Here is a 22,595-nt window from a genome sequence, read left to right as displayed (position 1 = left end):
GGGTGTCGATAGTTTTTCGTTACGTTATTTGCGAACAGCTCTTAATATGAGCAATCAAAAACTGATTTTCTTAATAATTTTAAAGTCGAATATTTATATTTTTGTTTTTTATTTCCCTTCTCAAATTTCTCTTTACGTCTGAGCATTATTTCGACGTAAGAAGTACTATCTCCGATGATAATAATTTAATACATCCGATTTGGTTTTTGTGGAACATATAAACGCGATATCATCAACGTATCAGTTTGAAGGCCACTCGTCCAATATAAACCACGATTTACAAATTTAATAGGCGAATCATTTAATTCGAGAGAAATAGAGAACCGGCAGACTGCGAATATTATTCACAACGTACAATCGAAAGAACATGAAATTCGACCAATCCGTTTGGGAGTACCAGAGGTCGCCTTTGTTCCGTGATATTAACGACAGTTTTATAGCAAGATTGAACGAAACTGAAAAGTCCAAAATTAAAGAGGTAAGCCTATTTCTTATAAACCCAAACAAAGAACCAGAAATAATATAATCATTATAATAATTACTAGCTGATAGGCCACCTCCCCCTGTTTCCCATTAGAGAATTACCATGGCACCCTTTACCCCATAGTCGAACCACCATAGTAAGGCCCCCGACCCTTTTTTCCACGCGATAAGTTCCGTGGTATCCTTTACCCCTTAGTCGAACCTCCCCCCCCCCAATAAGGCCTCCTCCCCCTTTTCCATAGGGGATAATTTCCATGGTACCATTTTCCCCATAGTAGAACCACCCCAGTAACTCTTTTCCCCATAGTAGAACCACCCCAGTAAGCCCCCCCCCCCAGTAAGCCCCCCCCCCAGTAAGACCCTTCCTCTCCTTTTTCCCCATGTGATAATTACCGTGGTACCCCTTCCCCTTTTCCCATGTGATAACTACCGTGGTACCCCCTCCCCCCTTTTCAAATGTGATAATTACCGTGGTACCCCTCCCCCCTTTTCCCATGTGATAACTACCGTGGTACCCCTCCCTCCTTTTCCCATGCGATAATTACCTTGGTACCCCCTCCCCCTTTTCAAATGTGATAACTACCGTGGTACCCCTCCCCCCTTTTCGCATGCGAAAATTACCTTGGTACTCCCTCCCCCTTTTCCCGTGTGATAAAAACCGTGGTGTCCCCTCCACCCTTTTCCCATGTGATAATAACCGCGGGACCCCCTCCCCCTACGTACCATGCGATAATTACCGTGGTACCCCCTCCCCCCCTTTCCCATGTGATAGTTACCGTGGTAATCTTTTCCCCGCAAAAATAACTCAAAAACTTCCAGGCGTCGAAAAACCCATCTGTACTTCTTGAAACCCCCTGTATCCAATGGGTGATTTTCTCTCATGACGAACAAATTAAAATACGCTCGTCCTTGAGTCCCGATTTACAGTGCGAAATTCGAGCCAGTGCGAAATCCGATCCGAAATTCCAAAAACAAACTTAATGACCAAATGTATACTTGACTGAGTATTAAGGCGAAGCGCAACGATCGCGGGTTTTACACAGAGAAATTACCTTCGGCGATGTCACGTTAGACCCGATTTCTGAAATATGCCCAATGACCTAGTGTTAAGGCGAAGCGCTAGGCATACCTTCGATGTGTACCTCCTTGTACCTGCGGCGATGCAGTTTTATAATGTAGATTAGAGTCGCGAATGACAGTCAGAAAAAAATGCGACGAAAGGGTCTGAGAGTTTTATAATGTAGATTAGAGTCGCGAATGACAGTCAGAAAAAAATGCGACGAAAGGGTCTTAGAGTTTTATAATGTAGATTAGAGTCGCGAATGACAGTCAGAAAAAAATGCGACGAAAGGGTCTTAGAGTTTTATAATGTAGATTAGAGTCGCGAATGACAGTCAGAAAAAAATGCGACGAAAGGGTCTGAGAGTTTTATAATGTAGATTAGAGTCGCGAATGACAGTCAGAAAAAAATGCGACGAAAGGGTCTTAGAGTTTTATAATGTAGATTAGATTCGCGAATGACAGTCAGAAAAAAATGCGACGAAAGGGTCTTAGAGTTTTATAATGTAGATTAGAGTCGCGAATGACAGTCAGAAAAAATGCGACGAAAGGGTCTTAGAGTTTTATAATGTAGATTAGAGTCGCGAATGACAGTCAGAAAAAAATGCGACGAAAGGGTCTTAGAGTTTTATAATGTAGATTAGAGTCGCGAATGACAGTCAGAAAAAAATGCGACGAAAGGGTCTGAGAGTTTTATAATGTAGATATTACTCAACTGAAATCACTAGTCGCAACGAAATCCGTTGTTTGGGAATTTTGGAAATATTTAATTAAATATTTGAAAGACTGGGGCATAGTGAAAGCTTTTTCTTGGCCGTTCAGAGACCTGGCAATTGCATAAAAAATAAATATTCCTTAGCTTTATCAAATTTATAGGAAATCTACACAGACTACACTAGTTTTTCATTCTTTTATGCAATTGGAAATTTTAGTTTTCACAATACTTCACAGATCTATACTTCGCGACAGTTACGAGTAGATTGAAAATTATCTAAATAAAATAGGTGAAATGTAAATATCATCATCATGTACGCGGAAGCAAAAATGAAATATAAATAATACGCTTTGCTATTGACTTTTCCACGAACCGCAACCCTTTGGCCAGAAACATACCTAATCTGGAGGGGGACGAAGCGATGGCATGGTTGCCCTTTGTTATGCTGCGCGACCCGAAAAAGCGCTCCAGGGGTCCCCCTTCGCTGGGACATGCACCACGTCTCTGTTCCAACTTCTCCCTCCCCCCCCCCCCCGCACTTCATCCCTCTTTGGATGGAATAGTTCTTTTTATTAAATAACCTTGGCCATCTTGTTGGAATGTTGCCTCCCAGCTTCAGCTGTGGATCCGTTTTCTCTCCCACTAAAGAGCTTATGAACTCATTCTTAGGCATTGGCTGAACTATTCCAGGGCAACATTTCAACAAGCTGGGCAAGCGTAAAGACATAAAATCAACTATTGAACAACCAAGAACAATCCGGCCTTTAAAGGAAACGATGAATTTATTTTTAACTAAGAAGTGAGGGAGAGTAATTATGTCTCGACAATCGATGGCGTGCAATTTGGTCTTCATTTCCCGGAACGAGAGGGGGGAAAACACGTCACAGATATGGGATTCCATGGCGTCGGAAGACGTCAGTTGTAGCAAACCAATGAGGTACCGGGAACGTTTGATTTGAATTTATGAGGCGACGTTTAGTGGCAGACATGTTCCCTAAGTATAGCAGGAAAGATCGTACCCCACCATCTATAGTAAGAAAGATCCTATTTCACCACGTATAGGAGGAAAAATCCGACCCCAACACGCATAGCAGGAAAGATCGTACCCCACCAAGCCACCATGTATTGTCGGAAACATCCTATCCAACCACGTATAGCAGGAAATATCCGACCCCAACACGCATAGCAGGAAAGATCGTACCCCACCATGTATAATAGGAAAGATCATTTTTCGGCTTAAGGCGTATAGCCACACTAATTTCGTTTTCGCCATGAAACTTTAACAACGGAAGAAATTAAAGAAATTGTATGTATTTTCCCCAACCAAATTAAATCTTTATATCGGGCAAATGGTATTATATTAGAAATTCACCAACAACTCGGAATTCGTGGATCACTAGTGTAGTATATTGAGAAGATCAATATCATTGATGTTTATCAATTTTATGCACCAAATACTGTAGACGTTAAAAAAACCTTCAGCTTGTTACGTTTTTAATGTAAAAAGGATTCTCATTTAGTTTACGAATATTTTATTACAATTTTTGCCAGATTTTGAAAATGACCCTAATAATATTTAGTATTTAGTTATAATTTCCTGATTGAGTTATCCTTAATAAGCCGACTAACATAACGGCCATTTTTTCTTACATTTCGTACCTCATAATATTTTGTAGCGCTATATGATTGGCTAAATTTTAACTCTCGACTCCTTTTCGATGACCAATAAAAAAATCAAATCCCAAAGAGTATTAAATTTCCGGGTTACAGAGTTGCTAGTCGTTTTTCTGATTTATCGTTGGTGAAGAAAGGATGTAGTAATAAAAAATGCATGAGCAAGGCTACAAGTGTCATACTTAGGGGTAATATGTTACTTATGGTAATAGTAAGTGTAAGTGTAGGGAGCTGTTGGCTCGCGTGACTTGAAGGGCTTGCCACCGCCCTACTACGCAATTAACCCGGCCACCTGAATTATAGACATTAAAAGTCACAAGTGTGCATAAGACCATGGAGTTCCTTGGGTATTAGCCTATCTCATTGTTATTATTATTATTATTACTTATCTCGTAAGAGATATATTATATTGTATGGAATGCAGGGCTTGCAATAAAAGTTGCTAGCTGAATTGGGGCTATGGTGATGCCTTTGTAGCTAATTATTATAACATACTGATTCCTTAAATTCAGTGCCTCTAACCTAGGAGAAACAAACACAAGGAGAACGCAGCTAGCCTTTAAACACGCTAACGAAGGGTTGTGTACGAATTTCATTGGACGAGCGTCACGAGCCTTTACGCTGAACGTTTTACGGGCGGGGGGGAAGACAATTTCCGAATTGTCCCGTTCCGACGGCAGCAGGCGCTAAAGAGTCTAGCCAATGAAAAATGTACACAAGAAAATCCACGACTTTTGACGGGTTGCGTTCTCCTTGTGTGGGGTGTTGTGTTTGTTGCTCCTAGCTCTAACTGGACATGGGTGTCTATATCGGTAATTAACAGCGAGCCCCACTTTTGACACTTGATCTAGTTATCCTTGTGCCTTTAAAGAGGTTAGTCTTTGCGTCATAAGATAGTGGTCTAAGTTTGGACCCTTATCTAGCGTTACATTTCATTTCCAAACTACATATTATCAATCTGTAGATGTTGGAAATATGAAACATAAATATGAAAATGTATAACGCTTAATAGAGAGGTTAAACAGAGCGCTCTAGAAGTTTCAACGACAACGTCGAGAGTCACGTGATTTTTCTCCACGGATTTATTTTGTCGTTTGAACTTCTGAGTTGGAACCTTTTATAACTTGAAGACGACATGCCACATGCCTCCGCCTAATTTTTCAAAAACTTGCTTTTTAATAAACAATATGAAGATGTAACATAATAATTTACCTCTAAACTGCTATTTCAATTATCTTCAGAAACTAAAATAAACATCCGCTAATTCACGAGTCACGATTCTTTATTCCATAAAAACATAAAAAAATATCTAAAAAATAGTTTCAACAATTCATCGATAGATGGCGCGTCGAACGCTATAAATAGACTGGGCCGCGAGCTGGCAGTTCGTAACGGTCCCCCACATATCGCTTTTTGAATTATAAAATGTGTAAATAAGCCAGGATAATATCTATAGCGTTTAATTAAAATACTGAATAATACATCTTTACCGCTCAAGAAATCGAGACATAATAGTTTTTTTTATAAAATAACCTTGACCATCTTGTTGAAATGTGGCCTCCCCGCTTCAGCTGTATATCCGTTTTCTCTCCCACTAAAGAGTTTATAAACTCATTCTTAGGCTTTGGCTGAACTATTCCAGGGCAACATTTCAACAAGTTGGGCAAGCGTAAAGACATTTTATAAAATCAACTATTATGGCAGGCTGTTCCTTTTCTAGTGACGTGCGTTTTAGCAATCGTAAATATTGGTTTACTTTAAAATGCTGATAAGCCTTGTTTATTACAGGTGAAAATGGACTACTATTAAGCATTTAAAATTTTAAACTGAAGCAGGGTACACGAAAGCAAATGTTTATATAAAGACAATACTCAATGCCATACAAAAGGCTCGTTTTCGTATTGCTTATTAAAATTTTTATTTTCGTCCTGCACCCGGGCTTAGCAAATATTTCCAAAACATATGTTAAAATCTATTATAACTGTAAATGTTTTCTTTAGCAGTCCAAGTGAAAGCGCGCTTAACTGATTTTAAATAAATTAATTTCACGAACGTCTAGATACTCCCGACGTTGTCATTCAATCTTCAAGGGCGTAATGCTTATCATCTCTATTATAAATATGATACTGCCTATCAAAACATAAATGGCCTTGTTACTTACTCTTTTTAATATCAAAGTTTCGTCTGCAATAAGCAATTAATTTATCGTTGAGCTTTGGATTTGATAAGATATTTTCCATGGTTTAATATTGATGAAAAACGGTTCTTTTTTTATACGACGCGCCTGATTTAGCTTGGGAGTGCTTTTAATTTTAAATAGATATTTGTACTACAGGTAAGACCGACTGAAAAATCTTTCTGCAGTATATGACACTGTTCATCGCATGAGAATAACTTAAAGTTTTAGGAAGACACACGTATTCTAATTTGGCTTTATACAAAAATGGCTAAAGAAACCTCGGAATGTAGGGAAGGGTTAATCCCCTACCCTACAGAATATCTGTCCGGGGATTTTCCACTGCCTAGAATGCCCCGAAGTTGCGACTATTAGCCTCGACCCGAACTCTCTCCGCTGCTATTAAAGTTGCCAAACGCGAGGCAGTAGAAAACGTGTCATCTCTAGGAATGTCAGTTTCGGAAGCTGACAGAAACTTATCGAAATCTTAACCACATATTTAGAAATTGATTCTTTGTTAGATATCGAAATTGTGAAAGATTTAAATATAATCCCAATTAAAAAAGGAAAAAACACAAAAAAAATCAAACTTGGAGTTAGAGGTCGGGGACAGTTAATCATTATCCATGTTTAAATTGATTTTTTTCGGGAAAAAAATGTAAACAAAGATATTTACTGGTTAATATTTCGGAATGATGGCAATGCTACGTCACAGTTTTTTTTTCAATAGTTTTTATCGTGGGGAGAAAAATGTTACCACAATGGCGGCCATGGCCAAAGCTACGGAGTGCCAAGTCTCTATTATTCGTAAAATTTGAGCTTTTTATCGAAAAAAACGTCGTTTTTCCGTTTAATTTTACAAATTTATCAAAAAATTCATCGGATAATACAGAAATATACATAACTTGATCAAAACGTTTTACGAATAATTTTGAGAGCTTTATCTATTGAATAAAAGTTAACCATACCCGCCCTCTACTTGGAGTTGAGGGTCCTGAAACTGAGCTTCCTCGGTACATAATGACCGAAAATCATAAATTAGTTGTTGGGTCCCCGATTACAGAATTCAATAACGATAGACCGCTTTGTGGTTATTAAACAATAATGGACCAATATCAAACGACAGATTACTACGCGTTCGAAATGCAACTAGTTTTAATGATCTTAAGAGTAAAGCGTTTAATAGTGCGGATGTAACACAACCCCATAAGACAGAAATCCTTAACGTGGGTGATTTATGTGCTTTAAAATACCAAGATAAATATGTAATTTCACGGGATTTGCCATTCTTATACCTCTCATGTAAAACATTTGCTAGCAGAAGTTATTCGGGCCCGTAGGCCTATGTGTATTTGAAAGTCGCAAACAGAATCGGAATACTGTCTAACTGATACGAACCAATGACTCTCGACGTCGCTCAAGAAACCAAACTAGAACATTGTGATATATTTATGCACTATATAATACATAGACCTATACATATTCATATAGGCATATACTTTCTTCCATTTAATTTTAACGTACAAGTAAAACAGCTCGAAAATAGTTTATCAATTAGGAAAACCTGGAGCTCCATTAGATGACGCTCATATCGCAAACAAGATGATTTTATCCGATATTAGTTGGATTAACACAATTTTATTCAATTTTATTATTATTTGGCTGTTTTACTCAATTTTCTCAAATTACCCCCAAAATTTTATAATTTTACCCCATTTTAGACGATATTAGTTGTTGTAACACAATTTTACTCAATTTTTGGCAAATTAACGAATTTTGATTATTTTACCCAAATTTTATAATTTTACCCCAATTTTATCATTTTAATGTCTTACCCCATTCTCCCCCTTTCGGGTAGGAACCTCTGAAGCTTCATGGGCATATTTGGCTATGCTGAGTGGTTATTGGACGTACCATTAGCGGTGTAGATTGAAAATACTTCTCTACTCTCGGCAAAGGCTTAGTTAGTTTACATCAATTTTAAGTTTTTTTTAAATTCCTAGTTTAAATTTATTAGAAAATGGTAAGCTATAAAAAGTGTTGTTATAAGGGTTGTAGAAATAACTGCAGGAACCACAATGAGCCTCATATGAGGAATGTTTACTTCCTAACGTTTCCTAAACCGAAAAGAGTGCTAGGACCACTTGCCTGTATTTGGTTATTCTTTTGAGAGTTAAAAACTCTGGTCTATCACAAGCCAATATCCAGCGTTTACATTTTTCTAAATTACCCAGGTAGCAAGAACGCGTGTTAAACACGTGTTTTCGTGAAATATGAACCACGTGTAGAAATACGTGTTTACGCAGTGGCGCATGTCCCACTAAATTATGTGTCTGAACACGTGTGTCGACACGTGTCCCCATCGTGTGTCGACACGTGCCATCTTCAAGCTTTACCGTACCGTAGAAAGACTTTACTAAACATTGTTTTATAAACAAAAAACAAAAATAGGTTTAATTTCGTTTATTAAAAAAAAAGTTTGATATTTTTGTTTAAAAAAGGCAAGGTTTTTAGTTGTTTGCTGGGATTCTACTTTTCACCGTCATCTTCGAGATTAATTGCATTGATTGGAGATATAGTTTTATTGCTCGGCGTAGTTATCTTTTTTTTTGGGTCCCTCTTGCAAATTCGATTATAGGCTTGCTTTAACCATTCTTTTATGATGCATTCAATTTCTGTCTGTTGTACCTTTTTAAAAGGATTGTTCGTCCTCACTGCACCTATACAATTAAAAAATATTAAAGTTACTCATGAAGCGAACTAAACTAGAAATAAGAGCTTACTTATAATAACTTCTTTCACTGTTAAATCAGAAAACGCCATCTTTCCGTGGCCTTTCCAGTTAAAATCTTGTGCAAGTTTGTCACTTATCAAAGTAGTTAAGATCCTTCTTGTTGCATCTCCTAGGCCTTTCCCACCCAAGCCTCCAAGGAAAGAAATCTGAAGAAATTATAAAAATAATTATCATTTCTTATCAATGTTCATAATTTAACAGGATATTTTACCAATGCAAGCTGGTTATTTTTGTCATTAATATAATTTTCTAAATTTTCAAGTGATTAATGTGATTTGACAGGTAGATCAAGGTGATCCACGTCCAATTTGGAATTCTTAGGATTTTTTTCTAATAAAACTTTGTTCAGCATTCTCCCATTTGAAAGAACCTGGTCTTCTATAATTTCCTTAGAAATATTTCAACGACAGCTTCAGGAACTATATTGCAATTAGCAAAGATAATTCTTAAGTTTTGGAGAACTCAACGTTAAAAGGCAAATATTTTACTTTTAAGATACTTGATTCCATTGATATCGGTACTCTGGCTTTCTGTTAACTGCATATTTCCTGCGCCTTTTTGAATATCATTTGACACATTTGCATGCGTGAAATGTCGTATTTATGTGGAACTACTAAAAAAACTCATTAAGGAAATATTGAATTTTTTATTTATGTTTATTTACGTTCGCTAGTTGGTTCTTTTTCAACATTTTCAATGATCGAAGAGGACAAAGGTAGGGTTTCTTCTAAACGTGAAAATTTAAAAGTTAGGTTTTTTTTTAAAAAAATACATTAATTTTTTTAAAAAATCTTAAGTTACGAGTTGGAAATGTTGGGGCTTCAGGCGAAGTAATTCCTTTGAATTTCGATTAATGTTGTTCTGTAAAATGCCATATAAATTTAAATTATGAAGTATAAAAACCCATGTTTATTCTTAAATGGTCATTGAAAAATACCTTCGTCACTACTGTCATTAAACACATTGTGTTGCTTTTCCATCATATTACGATGACTAGATTTGCCTCTTTTCCGTTTCGTGAAATTGCTTCGTTTCTCTTTTTCTGTGTCAGTATGGTCAGTTGCTACATCTGATTTGTATTCAATTACTTTAGATTTTCTCTCAGCAATCTTATAATTATCTACACAATCAAAAATTTAAAATCATAATTAAATACATTGAGGTTTATTTGACTATTCATTATTAATTTTGAAAATCACCCGTTTCATAGAATGTACGGCTAACAGCTTATACCATACAGTATCCATTTTTCATTAGGCTCCTCTGAATTGATAGTTGCTTTAACTATTCTCTCAGACGAGCGATATGGTGGCCAGTAGCATTTTGTTCTACTAGTGTCTAGCCACCTTCTATTTATTACACCACATTCAACATCCCCAGCAGGCGTTTTTTCACTAAACTCAACAACCATGTACATAATGGTATAGTAATGTCTAAAAACTAATTAGTTATTAAGGTTGACCAAAATTAAAAAAAAAACCTATATTCTAAGTATTGCAGGCAAAATAAATTGTCAAAGATTGAAAGATAAAAAGCTCATTGCAACGCTAATAAAATGTTTTACTGGCCTACAAGCTCAATTTGTGTGAAGTAGTGGAATCGAAATGCCAGAAACATTTGATTGAGGTAAAAAGTAACACTTTTTTAGTCTTGGGTTTTGGAAAAGGTAGAAAAAATATCCCATCCATATAATCGTTATTGCTAAACCTCGAATCATTTTTACGCTTTGGTCCCATTCGACCGAAATCCCATTCGTTCGAAAACGATTTAACATTGAGTCCCAATCGATCGAAAATACCCCAATTGTTCGGTTTCAGCCCAATTTTGCACGTTTATATTATTTTTTATAGTACATCAAATTTCGTTTTTATGAGACGTTTTTTAAATAGGTTTACTTCTTATATAAATAAGTGTTGATAGTCTTATTGTAGCCAGTTAGCTAAAATGGAGAAAATAGCTCACAAAGGAGGGTTTTTGTACATTAAGAATGATTACTTGTTTCGCTTAAACAAAACGGTAAATAAATCTAGTTATTATTGTATTCTTGATATAAATAAAAAGTTCAAAGCATAAATATATTTATAAAAGCGCGCCACCCTAGGGAAGTGAGAGACTAACCTAACCTAACCTAACCTAACCTAACCTTACCGTTAGTACACCTGTAGCAATTTTGTTTAGGTATAACGTTTTTGCGTACCCTGCTATATCTGGGGGCAGAAGTAAAAAACAAAACCAAAGGTCCCAATGAACCGAATCCGCCTTTTGGGCTATATTTCGGAAGCATATTGAATTCGGTCGAATGGGATTTCGATCGAATGGGAATATACCCATTTTTACAGTTTTTATAGCAACAGTTTTTAATAACCATTTTAATTTAAAAAAATTGAAGTTAACTTGTTCCGCCTTAAGTCACGTTAAAAATCGTCTGCAACAACTGCCAACAAATTATCAAATAAACAGGCTGTACCTTACTGGATAGCTTTCAAATACGGACATCTAAGCACTAGAGTGAATGCGCGATAAGGGTGCTCAAATGAACATGCAAGTTCTTACTATATTATGTGGGTATGAACCGAAAGGGGGATCCTAAAGTTTTCAACGACCAGTTTTACAACACACGGCTGCCGTTCCCCCTCTCGTTATTCCATGGTTATTCCATGGGCCAAGTAATGATAAATCCAGGACATTACTTTTCTCCAAAACGGGTACAGCCATGCCAACACGTGACTACTATCGCCACCTATCGGAATAATGTTTCTATTGCGGAAATACGTCATTTTTGGAACAAAATTTTAAAAACCACGTGACTGGAAGGTCTATGGCTGGAGATATAGTAATATTTTTAAAACACCGATAGATGGCGCCCATTAAACTGGAAATTACCGCTTGAATTTGTCCCCAATTTTTTTCATCCACTTTTACTCCACCGTCTAAAATGGCTACTTGTTATTTCTAGTAGATGTCGGATTAAGTACGAGCGAAGGTACGGCAGTCATGTCCTGGATTTACCATTACTTGGCCCATGGTTATTCCATGATTTTTGGTAGGGTCGAGGAAATTCCGAATTCGTTACAATTATAAAGCATACAAAATTCAAAAATAAATCAATACACTAAATACAATCAAAATTATTAGAAATTACAAATTATTACATATTCAAATTAGAAATTATTAAACTAAAGATTATAAAGACAATTTTTAAACAATAAATTTTACACAAAATTTTTACAAACAAGATGGTCCAAGACCATGATTATTTTTCTTTTTCGCGGAAATATTCTACACGTACTAAAAGTATCAGATAACATTCTATACATTAACTTCGCATTTATTTATTGGGACGAATCAGTGAAGACTTCTCGTTCCCATTACGGTTGACGCCTTTGAAAATCGTTCTCTTTGGGAACGTAAAAATTTTTTATACCCATTATGTTTCTGTCAGCCCATTCGAAAAATTGATTTGGTGTTACTATTAGAGAAGTAACTGGCAATTGCAAAGCAGCACGAGCTACGAGTCTTTTCGCCGTACCTCCAATTCGGTCGCAAACGTTTTTGCCATGGCTAGTGGCAAAGAAATTCCATTCGGCAGTTACCCCAAAATCGATTTCGTGGTGACACAAGTTAATGACATTTTTCCGGTTTTTATACTGGGAACCGGCGCCATCGCTAAAGTAGTGAATATGCGTTATGTGTGGAAAAGACGAGTTAAGAGAATTCAGAACAATAGTCAAGAAGCAGTGCACTGTTTAATTGGAATGCTCAGTTTCGTCACTTACTACACAAAAACTCAAGCTCTCCAAATTTCCATCGATCTTGATATAAATTGCGAAAGGATGAATTGTGGATTGCCGGTTCTCCCAATGGAAACCCTGTACGGCATCCTGCACTAAAAATGAGTAGTTTTCAGCGAAATCTAAAACTACTATCGCTTCTTTTTCGGATATTTCTTCTTTTAGTCGTCGAAAATATGACGCTTGAGATTTGGCTATGTAGTGATGCGACTGATGCCTCAATGCTTTCTCCATACTTATTGCTAAATTATCAATGAAATCACTGGCTGACATCGTTAATTCTTACAACTTGGTTTGACCATCTTTATGGATTTATTGTTTGACGGAAAGGCTGTCATCTAGATCAACATCATTTTCATGAAATTTTCGCGACCAGGACAGCGTTCACATAAATTTAACATGCATTGCCGATTAGAAATGTCGCACACCAATTTTGCCATAACGTCTTTATAGTTTGGTTGTTCAGGAAGTGCCATCGTCAAAAGCTTGATATTTTGGTGTATTTCGCAGACACAGACTTAGTGAGAGTCACTTCAATCAACTGTTATACACCATTTAGGTCTCAACGAGCAAAACTTGGAAAATCCAACTTTTGCGTCTGGAAATTTGGTTTTAAAGTAAATGTAAATTTCTCTTACATTTGACATTATAAGCCTTTTTTGCTTATGAATTCGTTTTCCTTCTAAACGAACCGAGACAAAATCTTTCATTCCCGGGCAAATTCGTGAAATATCATCATCTTCATAAAAACTTTTCACGAGTTCAATTGTACGTTGAGAAAGGGTGTAGCCTATTTTCCTCTGAATATCACGAAGAATTCCTAGTTCTATTTTTAGCTTACGAGATTTTTCGGCCAAATATTTAGACACTTTAAACTCCAAACCATGTCGAAGGAGCTAGAGTAAGAAGTTTACATTTTTCTTATGTAGTTGATTGAGCAATTTTTGCTTTGAGAAGGACGATCAGCTCATCGATATCATTTTTCTTTTGCGTGTTTATTTCGTAGTGCTCTTCGGGTACATTTAATAGCTCAACTAATTTATCTTTCACAATTTCTGCAACTTCGTTCGATTTCTTTTCGCATACGCTGGTCGTTCGTTGGGTTTCAATTTGTGACGCGAAATCGGTGAAGTGTTTAAATTAACGAGAACTTCATTTAGATAATCCATTTTCTCTTAATCTTGGACTCGTTGTGACAATTCAAACGAACTTTCCGATTTGGTGCTCTCCTGACTTAATGTAACAGAATGTGACGTTAAAAGGAACCACCTATGGACTGTATTGCAAACCAAAAGACGCGAAACTCGGACCAAATAGAGTTTCGCGTCTTTTGGTTTACTCGAAGACCTATCGGTACGAGCTATTTGTAAGTTTTTAAATTTCTTTAAATTTCTTCAAATTTGTTTAGGGTTTAGCTTTTTTCTCCCTTTTCATGATGGACTAATCTACTTATTCGCGAATTTTATCATCTAATGTAACAGAAGACGACTGGATAGAAGTTGTTGAAATATCAGAAAACCAATATGAAGTTGTTCTTGAAAACGCTTGTTACAGTTTGAGCAAAGTTTTTGTCCAGGTTTAATATCCTCACCAGTGGTGGTTTTCAATACCGATGCTTCTTCTATCGGTAATGGTGTTCTCAAATGAACTGCAACAATTTAAAGAAAAAGTTTAGCATAATAAAGAAAAAACCCCTTAAACTTCAATTATTCTTACCAGATACAGTTTTTTGTGTAACTTAAAAGGGTTGCAACATTTTGTTTTATATTTTTCGTAATTCACCAAAATAAAGTGTGATGGTAATAACATACAGTTTTCAATAAATCTTCGCTTATATTAGAGCGAGCAAGTAAAAGCTGTTTTTCAATACCATCTAGCTCACTACAGAACCGCATACCTTTCGAAAAACATTGCGTCGTTTTATGACTAGGTTCTTTTTTAATTTCACCAATAGAACAGAAAGAAAATTCCATTTTATATTATTCGCAAAAAATATATTGAAAAAGATTCCAAATTGGTCTAAAAACAATTAAATCATTTTGTAAAACGTCCGCGAACAACTGAAAAAAAATACCACCAACTCGCTACCGCCATCTAGCAAATAAAAAAATATTATTCCATGTCAATTTTATGTTTAAGTAAAAAAAATTAATTGCCTACTCTCTATAGAAAAAAAATTATTGTATATTTTATTATTAATTTTTATTTATAATATAAATATACATAATATTTTAATAATTAGAGGTAGATGGCCATTCGATTGGAAGTTAGACCATTCTGTCGGAAACTCGAAATACAGCGAGTTTCTGAGACACGTTAAGCCCCATTTTCAATCACGATTTTTCCGAACAAAAATTACGCTTCCTTTGCGTCAAAAGCAACCGCGAGAAGCTTCTCTATCGGCTTTTTTGTCACGAGAAGCAGATATCTAAATGGATTTGATATAGGCTTCTTTTGAAATAAAAGGGCGTCAAAAAAGCAAAAGCGAAAAGCCTGAAATTTATCGTCATTGAAAACGGGGCTTTAGGCCCAAATGTTTCCGGAAAATTTCACCAGAGTTTTTTTTAATTTAAGGCCTAACGAAAGAAAATAGGATTTATACTTAATTTTGGAAGCGGATAGACTGAAAGTGGGTTATTTTACGACTTCATTGTCCCTTTAAAGGACTAAAACAATCGATTTTCAATAAACATTTTAGTATTTCTCGTTTAGCGGTTTTTTAGAAAAATTCCTAAACCAGATCGAATGAATTTTTTTGAAAACAACAAAAAATATGAAATAAATACGACATTTTCTGTATGTTTCTCGTTTTGTCACATTTTGTTACGTGTAGTATATTATTATATTTGAATTTCTGGAAAATAAAAGGTATTCATAAGATACTTTCTAAAAAGTACGGATTTTATTAAACGTTAAAACCGTATTTCTTGCAGTTTTCAAATACAGTTATTGCCGTTATACACACAAATACTCAAATATACGGTGTTGGTTCATTTGATCGAAAAATATGTGATCGACAGTCGATCATTATACGTTGCAATTGATCGAAATTCCATTTGATCGAATCCCATTTGTCATTTGTTTCATAAGATCGAACCTTCAAATGATCGAATACTATTTGATCGAATTCAAAAGTATTTATAGTACCAGTTGGTATGTTTTTATTTTACCGAATGTCAATATGAAGTGCAGAAGGAATAATGATAGAATAATTCATTGCTTAAGTGCAGAAGGAATAATGATGGAATAATTCATTGCTTTAACTGTATTAATCCACAAAGATGAAGAGATTTTTACTTTATATACTATATGATGGAATTTTTTATGACATCGACGATAACGGCCCGTTGTTTTTGATAAATATAAATAGGGTCAGGTTAGGTTAGGTTAGGTTAGGTTGATGTACACGCACCGTAGGCGCGTATGCACCGTTGTGCATACGGCCCTTCTATTGCTAAAAATTAGGTACAGAGTTCGTTTTTTGAATAGGTCTTTCTATTAATTATGTCCGAGATAATATTTTGTTTTCTACGTCACTGTGCTCAGGTTTTTTTCTGTATATTATTTTTCTTTAGTACAGTTTAAAGAAATAATTATTATTCATAGAGTTCACTGTATCTCATTCTGACTAGATGTTGCCTTTTCGATTTACTCCCAAAAACTAGTAGTTTTACCCTACAGTAGCTTTCGATCAAATGCCAATCGATCAAATGCCATTCGATCAAATGCAATTCGATCAAATGGAAATTCGATCAAATGGGACCCGTTCGATCATTTGGGAATCGATCAAATAGACTCAAACCAAATATACTAATATATGGTTAGAACGGTCTCTTTACGCTCTATAACGGCAGATATGATATATTTATTTTCGAGTTGGGCGTCTTGCGTCAATGTACCAAAAAGAACACCCCCCTAATCTACTTTTTCTTAAAAAAAGACTTGATAACGCAGAAATTATAAAAGATACGTCATTTTTGATTTTGTTTTCCGTTTTATCGCTTTGTTTTACATAAACTACATGAATTTCGTTGAGACTGTAGGTAAAAATAGGTTTTAAAGTGAAGTATATAAAAGGGTACGGATTTGAGTTTTTAAAGAGACGTTATTTCAGGGGTGGCGGCCATTTTGATATAAATCATAAACCGCTTATTATTTTAGAAAAATATTTGGAAATCTTTCATCTTTTGGCAACAGAAATATGTGTTCCAAATTTGATGAAAATCCGTTGACCCATTGTGGCCACGTTACCTGATTCTAAATGGAATGACCCTCCCTCGGACGAGTGTTCTAATATTTCAAGTTCTTAGAAACAGTGCCATTTCTCCTAAAAGTATAATATTCACTTATTATCTTCCCAAATTTCCAAAATTCGAAAATCAATCGCAAAATCAGGGTTATAATGCGCAAGAGGGTGGTAGCAGGCACTTCATGCCACACGAGCCAACAGCTCCCTACACTTACTTTTACCGTTAACCTCTACAGGTTTTTATGGAAAGGGGGAAACCGAAGAGCTTGTGAGAAAACCCCTCTAACCAGTAGTGAGAGAACTTGCAAACTCTACGTAGAAGTGGTTCCCAGTTTTCACGCAATACTACAAGCTGGGATCAAACGCGACTCCTCTTTCTGCGAGGCGAAAGTGCTAACCACTCCGCCACCCCACATATAAAATAACCTTTGCCAGGTTTTGTGACACAAAGATTTATACTTTTCTTATGCCTAATCGCAGGGCTCATTCTGTAATACGTAAGTAAAGGACAATTCAGTGCGAAAATTTACATTTTGCTTTCGAATGAGAGCAACTTCCCAGTGACTTTTAGAACCATTTTCAAATTCATCGACTTTTTGACCTATTTGAAAATTCCGACTGACTTTAAGAAGTATTATTTTCATAAAGTATATCACTGTGTAACTACGTTTCAAAAATATTAGCAATATTTGAATGTTCTCTCGCCCCCTGATTAAAGTGGTTTCAGTCCGAGTTCTTCGGATTCCATAAAAACGTGTTGAGGTTAGTCAAAAGACGCTCGAGAACTTGGGCCTAAGGTAGTGCCTTGAATATTAACCTAGAAGTATCTAGAAGAAAAAGTATTCGAAAAAGTATCTGTAATATATTGAGCATTTAATGTCAATTATAATAATCTAAACAAAGTTTTTCATTTCAGCTGCGAAGTCGATTCAAAGATGTCCTCGAAGAGAAACACGATGACGTCTTCCTGCGCAGTTGGCTCGTCGGTGAGGCTCGATTTCTATTCGTTTTAAAACGATCTATAATTTCGCGCTATAATTGATATTTATTCGTAAAAATATTCCGTTTAAATCGAGGGGTCAGACATTCGTCAAAATTCCGTACAAACTGGAGGAAAACTATTTTAGACTCCGCTAAAGACGGACTGATAACTTGTCCGAAACTAGTCGGGAGAGATATTTATTTTATTAATAAAATATTCTTGAGCATTTTTTAAATTTCGTTGTTTTAAATTTCTTAACTCAGTATATCTGGTAAGCCGCTAATTTTCAATTATTATTTTTCCCAAGTTTTAGATTTCGAAACACTGTTAAAATATTTTATCGTCTACATATCCCAGAACAATTGCTTCGGTATAAAGTAGATATGTGAATTCAAGTGTTTGAAAACTTTTATCCAGTTCCCAAATTTTCCCGCTCTGAATCACACCATAGTAAGTGTAAACAATATACTTGCTGTTTAAAATCCAGGAATTTGCTTTATCATTGTATAATTTTCCAATGAGGTAGGTCTTTCTTACAAAAACCCTTCCAAGGCATCAAAACCAGGCAAGAAAGAACCGTATGAGACAAAAGTGGATAACAGGAGCAAATGTATCGTCATAGACCACGCCTTCAAATTGGTCGTATCCTTGTGCCACCAAACAGGCTTTGGATGTGGATACACATCATGTGCTGTAATTCTTCAACATGTAAATCCACTAGCATCCGAATATTTTTTGTGGTGGGTTTCAGTTCTGCATTTCCTCTTGCCAATATACTGGGTGCTTCTGACTTATTTCACTAGCTTATCACTCTGCCGTGTACACTTTGGTAATTGTCAAGACGTACAGTCCTCCAAAGTGCCTTTCAAGTCTGGTAGACCCCGCAACATTTCTGTAGTTCCAAAGTTGAAGATGAGCAATGCCCTTCATATCTGTCGAATATGACTGGGCACATGTGTGTTGGACGCTTTCTCCCCATCTGGATCATCAATTAGTACTCTGGTGTCGACAGTGTACAAGTGGTTTTCCGATAACATCTAGCTTGGAAAACGAACCTGTTATCAGTATTGTAGACGGTGTATTTCTGATTCTTGCTACGTCCACCGAAACCAGCTTGATCTATAAGTCGCTCTAAAATCGAGTTCTTCCTCAATGCGGTAGTGTAAAGTACACCTTTTAGATGAAACCTGTTTTTCCTCTTTTCGTTCTCCTTTCTTCGTCCCTTTTGAGCTTTGAAAAGTTGAGGTGATCGCTCATTGCTCGCCACTTCCTTCTGTACGAACGTTTTGGATTAAGAGGGGTACAGTTAGAATATTGAATTTCAAAATGTTTTTGGCGCCCCTTTCCAATTTGAAGAGGGGTAGTCAGTGTTGTCTTGATTGCCTCAGGTTTGAAGAGCTCATCTTCCAGCGGATATATGTTTGTATGAACTTAATAGGGTTCCAATCATCTTGTATGCGATATAAAAAACCATTTAAGATTTTCACGGTCAATTTTTTTGCTGGTTTTTGGGCTGCTTTCAAAATAAGGATTGGTGCTTATTTCAGTTTTATTTTGGCGATTGATAATCTGTCATCTATGCTACTAAGTCTTAGTTTTACTTTTCTACGTACGGAGTTTTCCGTGCGGATCAGGGTGGGAAATAAGTAATTTTATTAAAGTGGATATATGACCAGAAACCCCCGTTTTCAGGATTGAATAAACTGGTCAGGGATCGGAGGGCAAGTAGTCTGTTAAACTTAAATCTTAAGGCCAATTTGAATGACTGAATTGGTCCAGTGGACCACTGACCCCCCTCCAATTTTATTAATAAACTGGTCCAGGCAATTTTTAAACTGGTCATTTGCCCATTGCCACCGCCTTATTTGCCACGCTGGTGCGGTTTCTTGTGGTATTCATAGTGCTCGAGTACGTATCATATTGCGAAATAATATGAAAGGAATGTCAAATCCTCGGTAAAATCACCTCGGAAATGGAAAAGACCAAACAGTCGCCTAAGCCTAATGTGGAGGAACTAAGCGATGATGAAGAAATTTGGGAAACAGTAAAAGCTGCTTTCAGTGGCGTAGCCAGAAATTCGTCCAGAGGGGTCAAACTATGCGAATGTTAAGAGGGGGTCGAGAAAGGTTTGAAAATTTAGTACAGTCAAAGGTAGGCCCCAGAGGGGGTCTGGACCCGGAAACCCTCCCTCCCACTTGTCTACGCCACTGGCTGCGTTAATTAAATCGTGATTGGAGTGATTAGATCCTGATTAATAAAATAAATCGAGAATTTAATGATGATGAATTTTTTAAAACGTGATTGAAATTTTTAATTATTTAATCATGAATATTGGGACACCCTAAGGCCTAGTGACCTGCCCCTCGGTGATATGTTAACAACACCTAGAGGTGGTAACTTAACCTTAACAAAGTTCAATTGAAATAAGGTCAATATTTTCACAACATTCTGGACGGTATTCAGTTTATATTATCTTTTCAGAAAATGTTATAATTAAATGTATAGATGTTAAAATATTTAAATTTTATTTGAAGTAAAAATTGTCCTACCCACTCAATTATTCACCCATTATCAATTAACCCTGTTTAATACGAAACATAAAATTGGTTTTAAAAATAGATTAATCTTGAAATTTACATTTAATAAGATAAGTGTTGCTTATGCGATATATTCCATACATGTATATTAAAAATTTTTAATAATTAATCAAAACTGACCCATATTAGTTATTATTAATATTAATATGAAATTTATTTTCCTTGGTAAATTGAAGTAAGTAAATTTTTCATTAGATACGTTTCATTTACAAAAATTAATTGATTTATTATTATTCGTAAAAGTACAAAAATTAATAAAAATGTGTAAAGATAACGGTAACTTACACTCGATTTTCACTGGGCGATTTTCTTTGCGTATATAATTTCGCAAAAAAAGCGGAAAACGTAAAATCCGTTTTCCAAACTTTGTTTTTCGCTTGTGAGTTTTCACTCGGCGAAACGATTTTTTTTTTTAATTTCGAATACGGAACCGGAACAGAACTGACTCGTGTTCAAAAAATAATAAATAAAAATGATCTCGTCTGTAAACAAACATGGAGGTCGACGTAGTTGTCGAAGTTATTAATACCCTTAAAGTTTACTTATTGTATCGAACATGGAAAAAAAGCAATACACTAGTCATTTGAACATTGTTGCGATAGATTTCATTGTCTTTCATGATTACATCTTTGTAGCTCGAGTTTTTCTTATCCCAAAGATATGGGTATTTTCTAATCTCTTCTACAATAGCTTCAGAATTAATTTTTGTCGTTTTAACTTAATACACAGCAGAGTGCAGACCGCTGATGATATACTATATCAGATCGAAGAGCTAAGCCTATAGGTCTTATCTCGAAATTTCAAAATGGCGACTTGAAAAAGGTAAACACACGCGCTCCCTCGGTTTCCTAAATCACGTGACTAAAAAACTGGCTTTGATTGGTCTACGGAAAAAAACGGCACCAAAATATATATCGCAAAAATAGAAATAGGACCCGCGACGCAAAAACACGAATTTCGCAAAAATAACAGGAAATGTTTTTCCTTTTCCGCAAAAAAAATACGAAAATCGCACAAAGATCGCCCAGGGAAAACCGGGTGTTATGACAATTTTTTTTCTGCCCTCATTTAGCACATTTAGCCTGCAGAGTGACAACTTGTTTCTACGATTGTGGGGGTTGAAATTGTTTTTATTGGGGATTTTTATTAGTACATATAAGGTTCACCTCTATGTAATAAATCTTTTGTCCCTTTGCCACGGAAAATAAAATGTTACCACCAGATGTATTACCTCAAAAGGTGTATGTCAAGAGCTACTTTTACTCAATTAGACAATGCGTGTACCATTAATAGTTGATATTTCCGAAAGGCTAGCCACTCCGCGTAATCGGTGTACAGCCCGTACCTTTGACTGTACTAACGAGATGTCGCGTAATCTTTAGAGTCTGTACCTTTATTAGTGTTGACTACCCGTAATCGGTGTACAGGTCATCTGACAGTGGTTAGCCCCTCGGATATTTCATAAAGATAATGATCTGGAACGATAAAACAGATTATTCGTTAACAAAAACGTTTTAATACCTCGTAAGTTTAATTAAAACCTTTTTCGAAATTCATTTTAAGATATAAACTAAGGTTACCAATACATTTACTGAAAAATACGTTCTTAATTAACAATAATATCATTTAATATATATTTATTATATTTTAAAAACAGCCAAGAAATGGGATTTGTCAGCTGCCGAAAATATGCTGAGAGCGGTAATTCGCCAAACTGATACCTTTCAAAATTCGTTTTGACTGAAATTCTCTTCTTTGCAGCATTTTAAATGGAGGCAAGAATGGAGAGTTGATCATATGGAAAAAGAATACGATCCGCCAGAGGTGAACGAAAATATTTCTTCATTTTTTCTATCTATAACCTCTACTAGAATTTAATTGCCTGAAATTAAAAATCCATAATGAAAGGGGAAAATTAAGCTAACTACGAATCAAACTTAAATTAATTTCAAAGCTTACGAACTACTCGTGCCAAGCTAAGCTGAGCTGCGTCATGAGTTTTCAAATTTTAATGATTAACCTTAGCTTCTGCTCTCGGTTTGTTAGTTGCATGGCAGATTATCTTAAATGGTGGA

At 35.9% G+C, this 22,595-nt stretch overlaps 1 protein-coding gene across 3 annotated transcripts in view; it reads left to right on the top strand.

The window, feature by feature from the left end:
• Nucleotides 1-304: 304 nt before the first annotated feature.
• Nucleotides 305-22,595, top strand: part of LOC149963160 (retinal-binding protein-like) — a 37,612-nt gene continuing 15,321 nt past the window's right edge. For all 3 annotated transcript variants that reach the window (XM_090180405.1, XM_090180404.1, XM_090180402.1), the window contains exons 1-4: nucleotides 305-478; nucleotides 17,858-17,927; nucleotides 22,178-22,221; nucleotides 22,282-22,344. In XM_090180405.1, the coding sequence (XP_090036531.1) occupies nucleotides 368-478; nucleotides 17,858-17,927; nucleotides 22,178-22,221; nucleotides 22,282-22,344 (288 nt within the window). In that variant the 5' untranslated portion in view covers nucleotides 305-367. The remainder of the gene's footprint in view (nucleotides 479-17,857; nucleotides 17,928-22,177; nucleotides 22,222-22,281; nucleotides 22,345-22,595) is intronic.

The sequence above is a fragment of the Leiobunum rupestre genome, chromosome 1, assembly GCF_980474605.1.
Source record: "Leiobunum rupestre chromosome 1, qqLeiRupe1.1.hap1, whole genome shotgun sequence".
Classification (NCBI taxonomy): domain Eukaryota; kingdom Metazoa; phylum Arthropoda; class Arachnida; order Opiliones; family Sclerosomatidae; genus Leiobunum; species Leiobunum rupestre.
The sequence above is the reverse complement of the archived record's forward strand: the minus strand, read 5'-3'. Positions and strand labels throughout refer to the sequence as shown.